The sequence below is a fragment of the Oryza sativa genome, chromosome 6 (assembly GCF_034140825.1).
Source record: "Oryza sativa Japonica Group chromosome 6, ASM3414082v1".
NCBI lineage: Eukaryota > Viridiplantae > Streptophyta > Magnoliopsida > Poales > Poaceae > Oryza > Oryza sativa.
Window position 1 is genome coordinate 13,111,834 of NC_089040.1, and position 9,077 is coordinate 13,120,910.

A 9,077-nucleotide genomic window follows, 5' to 3' on the forward strand; every position below is an offset into this window, starting at 1 on the left:
CATACTTGTGCCCTGTCAATAAGAACCATCGATGACACATATAGACCAACTTCTTTGAGAAAGGAATGTACAATGACACGGTGTCATCCATACATACCACATATGTTATCGTCCCTTTAAGGTAACCTAGTAAATATAGTAGGGCGGGATAATCACTTATGGTAACAAATATCATGGCTCTAAGCATGAAGGGTTGCTGGCAGAACATATCCCTTAGCTCGACTCAATCATTCTACGAGGTTGCCATAACTTCTAACAATGGTTCAACAAGCACATCGATATCATTACCAGATTATCATGGACCTTGCAACAGAAGGGTCGACATGAGGTATCTTCGTTCCATGCATAACTATGGAGGTAGGTTGTACATGGATAAGACAACGGACCAATTATTATGTGTCAGTTCCAGTCATCAAAAGGGTTCATACTATCTGTACTCAGCACAAACCTCATATTCCTTGGTTCATTGCCAAAAGACAAAAACATGCTATTAATGTTTCTCCACTATCTAGCATTAGCTGGATGTCGAGCTTGCAATCCTTCTTGTGTCTACCTGAAACATGCCAACACATTATCACACCATCCTGCCTAATAGACAACAGTCATTTTACGCGGGGTATAATTGGCAAGTACCACACAACCAAAACAAGGTTTTTTTTCTTCCTCAATGTATCTCACTACTACAAAAAAAAGTTTTTCCTGGCATTACCATTCTTTTTTCTCAGGCAAACAAAATATATAACGCTAGAGAAAATACAATCTGAGGTCCATGGTTAATTCGTAACTGCTTATGAAAATCGATTTTTATTGGCGGTCATATTATTAGGACCACTTGAAAAATATGACTAATTTTACAAAAGGTGCTTTAAGAGAGTCACTTGTAAAAATAGATATTTACCGGTGGTCGTCTTAAGCAGTCGCCATGAAAAAAGTGGGGAACGGTTACAATATTATAAAACCCTTATCCTTATCCCCATATCCCACCGCACATGGATCTCTCTCTCCTTCCTTTTTCCCACGGCAACTCTCTCTCTCTCTCTCTCTCAAGGTAGTGAGGCCGGCGATTGCAAAGGGTGGTGGGGCCGGCGGCGGCATTCAGTGGCAGCAAAGGGGTGGGGATGATGGCCAGCGGCATCGAAGGGGAGGATGGCACGGTGGAGGGAGCGGCGGAGCTCATCAGTAGCGGCAACGAAGCCGCCACCCCTCCTTATCCCAGTTTTGGCCGGCAAGGACTGAGGATGGCTTGAAAATGACAACGGTGACAGCTACAACGGCGAGGGGAGGATGGCAACGGCTACCGCCACGAGGGCTGCGACCGAGGTTGGGCGAGGTGGATCTGCCTTCAGTGAGGTTGGGAGAGGGGATCTGCCGTCACCATGCTCAGGAGTGCTGGATCAACCGTTGCTGTGCTCAGGAGGGGCGTATCCACTATCGTTGGGCTCAGGAATGTTGGATCCACCGCCTCCAGGATCAGGAGGTAGGCGGTGATGGCGGTTGACGATGGTGGAGGAGCCATGCACCTCGGCCTTGGCTGCTAGGGTGGGAGTAGTGGATTCGGGCCTCTGCGATGATGATGATGATGGTAGCTGTGACAATGACGGTGGGTGATGGACAACGATGCTTCTGCGATAACGACGACTTTTGTGATTTGTGATTAGGGATTTTAGGTTTCTTTTTTGCAGGAATGTGGATTTGTGGAATATGTGGATTTGGGATTCTGAGGGAGATTTTAAAATGGGAACATGAATTTGGATAGTTTTCGTGTAAATATTTTTGCTCTGAAAATCCTTATCACAGGCAGTCAGCTTAATTTCTCCGCCAGTGAAGTTTCGTTTTCAATGGAGGCCATCATAAGCTAGCCGCTTGTGAAAAAATGATATTGTAGGCGGAGAGGCACCTGCTAGCGAAAACTTTGTATTTGCACTAGCCTTTGGTTACTGGCGGTGTTGCTGGCCACTAGCGAAAACCCATTTTGGTTGCTAGTGCAAACCCATTTTGTAGTAGTGTATGTACAACTTTCCTCCTCTTTAGAAGGGCAACACTTCTTATTCTTCATACTATTAGCCAAGGGGTGCTCTTCGTACTCATCATTGCCAGCTTGTTTTTTTATCAATTTGCCTTACAAATGGGACATTTGTTTCCAATTTCGCGTACTTTTTATGATAAATGATACAATGGTTTCAAGATGCATGTATCTTCTCAACATCTAATGACAGTGAGGTGATAAGCTTATTCACAAGGTAAGTGCTTGTGGGTAATCGGTTACTTTTCAAAAATATTATAGCGATAGCCTTCAACCTTATAAGCATGAGCACCTGATCATTAAAGTAAAATCCTTATCACATCCATTAGATCGATTCCTCATACAACAAATTGTTGGCCACCTTCTGTAAAGACAACACATTGTCTGAACCTATCATTGATCTCAACAATTGTAGATCTACTTTGCACAATATTTGCTCTACATCTGAGGTATGATCATCGTCTATCACATTCTCATTGCTGGGACCATCATCACTGGCATAATGATCGAAGAAACCATCAACATCACTACTCACGGGTAATTCAGTACCCGTTGCGTCCACTTTTGTTTGGCATGCATGTTGATCGTCGTGTTCAAACCAACATGCACATTCCTTCTTGAAACCTCTCATAATAAGATGTGACTTTTTCATATGCATCTACCCATGCTACCTTGTTCTTGAAATCAATGAATAGGCAATGTATACTCTAGTTCATTTTGATATGGCATATTTCTTTGCGGCTGAAATAAATCTGTCGAGCTCTTTGAAGAATATGTTGCCATGTCTCATAACTTCATATATCCAAGATCTCTCTATGTAAAGCATCTATGGAAAAAAACAAGAAGTGACAAACGTTAATTCATAAATGACTTAAATGTGATCGCATATTTCTCATTACATCAAATAATAAAACTTGACAATTAAATTATATTTCTTTACAGTGGAAGGAATTGATATTTATCACAACAATGAACAAAACTGGCTAAAGGAAATAAAACCTCTTGACATATGTGAAGAAAACTAGAAGTGCTAACTTTCTTTCTCTCTCCTCCATCCTCATTGATCACTATATCTCTCTTAATATTAATAAAAAAACAGAATTGTCCAAACCTATCTAACTATAAAGTTGATGCCCACTAACTACTAAAGCAAAACATGCAAGTGTGCCACATCATTCACTCGGTAGCAATTATTATCTAAAGTATTTTAAATCAGATGCAAGTGTACCATATCATCACTTAGTAGCAACAGGTGTACTGGTGCAAGTTGTTAGCATGCTCGACTTAAAAAAGTGAGCTTTCCTCCTCCCATTTCCCGTAAACCGTAGAATTAGCAAAAAAAATTGTTTATATTTAGTTGAATGTAGTGCAACTATAAACTCCCAATCTACTAAATGTGTCTATAGATTATTGTATTAATAATGAGCTTAAATTGTTATGATTATTTTAAGAAACACAGTATGAACACATGCGCCCACAATGTACGCACACTCACCCGCGCCCACAATGTACGCACACTCACCCTACGCCTATGAGCACCGGATGTTCTACACTGAACTAGCATATCTTCAGATTGACAAAGTCACCACGAGCGCCTCGTTGTCGCCTATCATTAAAAGAATAATTAGCCGTAAATGCGAGAACTTGTGTCAAATCTAAGATTTGAACCCGGATTAAGCTGATTCCACCATAAGAAACCTAACCAGTTGGACATGCCCAACATCTTTTAGATAGGTGCAAAGCTGATAGTCACATTAGTATATCACACATATATATACTCATCACTAATATATATAACTTTGAACGATGTAAAATCATATGAATCTTTATTAAAAGATGAGGTTTATTTGTAAACCATTTTTATTTATAGTGTGATTATAAAATTTTATGCACGACATTACTACATTTCCTCATTTTATTCTTTAATTTGTTGTTGGATATTTTTTAAATATAAGTCAATGATCTATTTGTAAATATTTTTTCCCAAAGAAAAGTTACGTACATAGAATAAAAGGGTCTATTTATAAAATAGTTTTTTTTAATTGAAGGTATACAGTGTAAAATTATATCCACAACTTTACTATCTTTTTCTTTGTAGGCCGAGGAAGCTTCTAAATAAAGAATTACTACTTTCTCTATCCAATGGCTCATATTTCTTCTGACAATTTTGTCTTCATATGAATCCAAAGGCTATTATTTTATTAATTATGAGGTTTATCCTAGTTGATTTTTAGATTCACTTATAGATATGTGCAAGATTTGAAGGTTGTGAACATGCACTAAAGGCGAGGAAGATGTCGACTGCTCTGATTTTATTATAGTCATACCCCAATCCAGATATTAAAAATGTTATACATACTGTTTGGAGCTTTAACTTATCTGGTGATCTGGTCGTAACAAGGACCCAAAGCCAAGGCTACAAGCCAAATTATCACACATACAAAAGGGTTGGAAGCAGCTTAGCTCTCCTTACTCCCAGCAGAGCAAACACCACTCCATGTCCATGGCACTGCATCAAACCCTTCTCCTCCTCCTCTTCGTCTCCATCGCCATCCACCGCGCCGTCGCCCAGACCACCACCTCCACCGCTGTCCGCGGCGACGGCAACCGGTTCGTGACCTACTCCTTCCCCAGCTTCGCCAACGCGCTGCTCCACCTGCAGGCCAACCTCACGGTGCTCAACAACGCCAGCATCAGCCAGGGCGCCCTCCAGATCACCCCCGATAGCAGCAACAGCGCCGACGGCTACCTCGTCAACCAGACCGGCCGCGTCTTCTTCTCCACCCCCTTCACCCTCTGGTCGCCGGCGGCTGGTGGTGGGGGCAATGGCAATGGCAATGGCACCTATGTCGCGTCGTTCAACATGGTGTTCAGGGTGAACATATTCCGGACGAACACCAGCGACCCCGGCGAGGGCGTCGCGTTCGTCGTGGCGTCCGGGCTCGACCCGCCGCCTCCCGGCAGCTACAGCGGCTTCCTCGGCCTCACGAACGCGTCCACCGACGGCGACGACGCGAACCGGTTCGTGGCCTTGGAGCTCGACACGGTGAAGCAGGGGTACGACCCCGACGACAACCATGTCGGCCTCGACGTCAACGGCGTCCGGTCGGTGAAGGCCGTGCCGCTGGCGCCGTTCGGCATCAAGCTCGGCGCCGCCAACGCCAGCAACTTCTTCGTCTGGGTCGACTACGATGGCACGTCTCGCCACGTGTGGATGTACATGGCCAGGTCCGACGACGGCGTGCCCAGCCCCAAGCCGCCGTCGCCGGTGCTCGACGCGCCGCTCGACCTCTCCGCGTTCGTCGCCGAGAAGGCCTACTTCGGCTTCTCCGCGTCGACGGGCACGCGGTTCCAGCTCAACTGCCTGCACATGTGGAACATGACGGTGGAGCTGCTCGACGACGGCAGCCGCTCCTCCGGCGGCGGCCAGACGCGGCGGAAGCTGGGGCTGGGCGTCGGCGTGCCGTGCGGCGTCGCCGCGCTCGCCACCGGCGCTGTGGTGGCGTTCCTGTACATCAAGAAGAGGAGGCGCAGAGTCGGCGACGATCCGGAGTCGCTGTCGTCGACGGCGGCGTTCAAGTTCAACAAGAGCAGCATCAACCTGAGGAGCCTCGCCGGGACGCCCAAGGAGTTCGAGTACACGGAGCTGAGGAAGGGGACGGAGGACTTCGCCGCGAAGAACAAGCTCGGCCAGGGTGGCTACGGCGTGGTGTACAAGGCCGTCGTCGCCGGCGACAGCGACGGCGAGAGCGTGGAGGTGGCCGTCAAGCAGTTCTCGGCGGCCAACACCAAGGGCCAGGAGGACTTCCTCGCCGAGCTCAGCATCATCAACCGCCTCCGCCACCGCAACCTCGTCCGCCTTCGCGGTGAGTGACAAATTCTCCCTTGCCGGAGTCGGAGAAGACGAGACGGCTGGCTTAGCTTGTGTTCATGGTGATCGTGTTCGAGTACAGGGTGGTGCCATCAGAACGGCGTGCTGCTGCTGGTGTACGACTACATGCCGAACGGCAGCCTGGACAAGCACCTCTTCGGCGGCGCGGCGGTGGCGCCGGTGCTGAGCTGGGAGCAGAGGTACAACATCGTCGCCGGCGTGGCGGCGGCGCTGAACTACCTCCACCACGAGTACGACCAGCGGGTAATCCACCGCGACATCAAGCCGTCGAACATCATGCTCGACTCCGCCTTCGGCGCCCGCCTCGGCGACTTCGGCCTCGCCCGCGCCCTCGACTCCGACAAGACCTCCTACACCGAGATGGTGGGCGTGCCGGGGACGATGGGCTACATCGCGCCGGAGTGCTTCCACACCGGCCGCGCCACGCGGGAGTCCGACGTGTTCGGCCTCGGCGCCGTGCTCCTCGAGGTCGCCTGCGGCCGCCGCGTCTCGTTCGGCGCCGGCGGCGACGGCGGCGCCATCGGCGGGTGCAGCCAGCTGCTGGAGTGGGTGTGGAGGCTCCACGGGGCCGGCCGCATCCTCGACGCCGTGGACCCGAAGCTCGCCGGCGGCGCGTTCGACGCGGACGACGCCGACCGGCTCCTCCTCCTGGGGCTCGCGTGCAGCCACCCGGACCCCGGGGCGCGGCCCACCGCGAAGGCCGTCGTGCAGGTGCTCGCGCGCGCCGTGCCCGCGCCGGCCGTGCCGCCGTCCAAGCCGGCGTTCATGTGGCCCGCGCTGTCGGGGGCGGACTGTGACGACAGCGACGGCGGCGGCGCCGGCGAGATGTCGTCGAGGCACTCGGCCAGGACGACCAGCACGGAACAGACCAGCTCGACGTACTACGCGTCGTCGTCGTCCTACTCGTCCCACGGTTGCACACGCACGCAGGTGACGAGCAGCGGTGACGCCATTGCTGACGAGACGAGGTACATGTCCATTGGTTGATCTTGGATATCCGGGTTCCGGACGGGTTCGGTACGGCGGCGCCATTGTTGGACATGTGCATGTGCATATTCTATTGTACAGTGTGTTAGTGTCAAGAATAAATGGTTGAACTTGAAATTGATATGTTTATCAGCCAAAATTTTTAATCTTAAATTTAAAACTGATTTTGAGATTTTTTTTTATCGAAGTTTATTTTTTGAGTTTTACTTTTAGATCGTTAAGAACATGTATATAAATGTTTTATTCACAAATCACCTTTCTATTTGCAAATATGCCGATTTGATGGGGCCGTTAAATCGGGAGAGACGCGATCCATGCGTCTCATGGACTACGATGATAGTAGTTTTGATTTCATAGCTATAGATCAGATCAGACACTATTTGTGTGATGTGTCTTATACTGTGCTAGTGCTTGTTAAATTTTCGTTCTGTTAATTGTATTTATTGATTCTGGGAGATTTTAAGCATGGGTTACATCATTCTTCAGATAACATACACAAGACCACAAGGTAGATCCACCGGGCAACACGGTCTCTTTTTACATCAAAGAAAAAAATTGATGACTGATCCTGTATGAGCCCTTTTTAAGGTAATCCGTCTTAAGTAAATCATCCAGATATTAATTCAGATGTTTACCCTTTGCAACATGACAACATATATTCTATTCCCTCTGTTTCTTTTTTATGATGTTGGTTAGTTCAACATACAAGAATGGAGGAAGTACTAGCTAGCAGGCAATAAATGTTGAAGCATATTCACATATGTGTAAAATGTTGTTCTAAAGTCCTAGAAATTTTCCAGTTGAAACAAGGAACATTGATTTCAAAACTCATAAATTTGAAAATCTAAAATAGAAACTAAAATTTGTTCCTCTATTTGAATTACTTAATATTAAATAAATGAGATTAAGATATCATCTAATTGATGTGTGGTCGATCTGAAGATCGATGTTTTAGTATCGAATTAAGTTGAAATTCAATGAAATTGAGCAGTTGAATTCAAATTCCAAATAGACACATAGCAACTGAGTTTGTTGCACTAATTAATTTCCAAGCATGCAAATAAAAGTATAAATATTCATTTCTTTCCTTCGTTAAGATCTATTATTATCTCCTAGGAAGTAATATAAATATCACTACCAATGTGAGAAATAACAAATCCAATCACTACCAATGTGATCGTTTTCTATAATCCAATTTATCATCTTTTTTTATGTGTAGATTTAATTTAAGATTGCTTGTTGTTTTACGCACATATATGTGACAAAATCATCTACATTGTCCTTTATTATTATTTTTGAAAATTCCTTATAATTATAAGTTGAGGCCCTCTTTTATTCACACAATAGGAAAAAAAACAGGAATGAAAAAAACATAGAGAATGAAGTGATGTCCTTCTCCAACCCTACAAGAAAAAAAGAACATAGGAAAATAGAATAGGTGTTCTTCGACAGCGCCATAAGAAAAGCAAAAAGAAAGTTTATAAAGAGGTCTTACCTCTTGCTATTTTTCATATACAAAGGTTAAGCATAGGTATACAATCCTATAAAAAAGTTTACTTCCTTATTATATGAAACAAAGGGGCATTTCGGAAAATTTTCAAAGGAATTCAAATCCTATGAAAAGAAATTCCTTGTTAATTCTATGAATCAAATGGGCCATAGGGACTTGACAACCTACCAGGCATGATGGTTGATTAGTTGCAAGCTTGCAACTGGCTTTAAAACGTTCCTACCCATCACCTACTGTTAGTAATAACAAAATAACAGATTAACTAGCGTGGCAGTGCATATGGAAGCGGAGAGAGACCCAAATTAATTAACAAAAGGTACATTGAACCATGCATACAATGACAAGGTGTGAACACATGCTTTTCTTGAGCAATCAAGTCCAAAGTCCTATCCAAGATTATTGTTGCCTTGTACAGTCATCTGCATGGTACTCCGTACTAGCTACTCCAGTTGTCAATACTAGCTACTCCTACTCCGTACTCCATCCAAGCAGATCGACTTCTTATTCGCTAATCGGGCAGTGCTGAACGCTGATGACGGAAATAAATTAACATAATTACGATGACAGAAATAAATTAACATAATTACGTGCGTGTCCAGCGAGAGAGAATATCGCCAATTTTGCCTTTCACGGTGTCGGTGTGCTTTATGGTTGGTAGTCTTACG

At 45.7% G+C, this 9,077-nt stretch overlaps 1 protein-coding gene across 1 annotated transcript; it reads left to right on the forward strand.

The window, feature by feature from the left end:
- Positions 1-4,448: 4,448 nt before the first annotated feature.
- On the forward strand, positions 4,449-7,080 carry LOC9270378 (probable L-type lectin-domain containing receptor kinase S.5). The gene is made up of 2 exons (XM_015785924.3): positions 4,449-5,889; positions 5,977-7,080. Exons 1-2 carry the CDS (start codon positions 4,521-4,523, stop codon positions 6,900-6,902), a joined length of 2,295 nt encoding a protein of 764 aa, XP_015641410.1. The 5' UTR covers positions 4,449-4,520; the 3' UTR covers positions 6,903-7,080.
- The last annotated feature ends 1,997 nt before the right edge of the window (positions 7,081-9,077 follow it).

Excerpts from the sequence above, each read along its gene's own strand:
- LOC9270378 (XM_015785924.3), top strand. The coding sequence starts at position 4,521 with ATGTCCATGGCACTGCATCAAACCCTTCTCCTCCTCCTCTTCGTCTCC. Across the intron at positions 5,890-5,976 it reads CAACCTCGTCCGCCTTCGCG|GGTGGTGCCATCAGAACGGC; the intron begins GTGAGTGACAAA and ends GTTCGAGTACAG.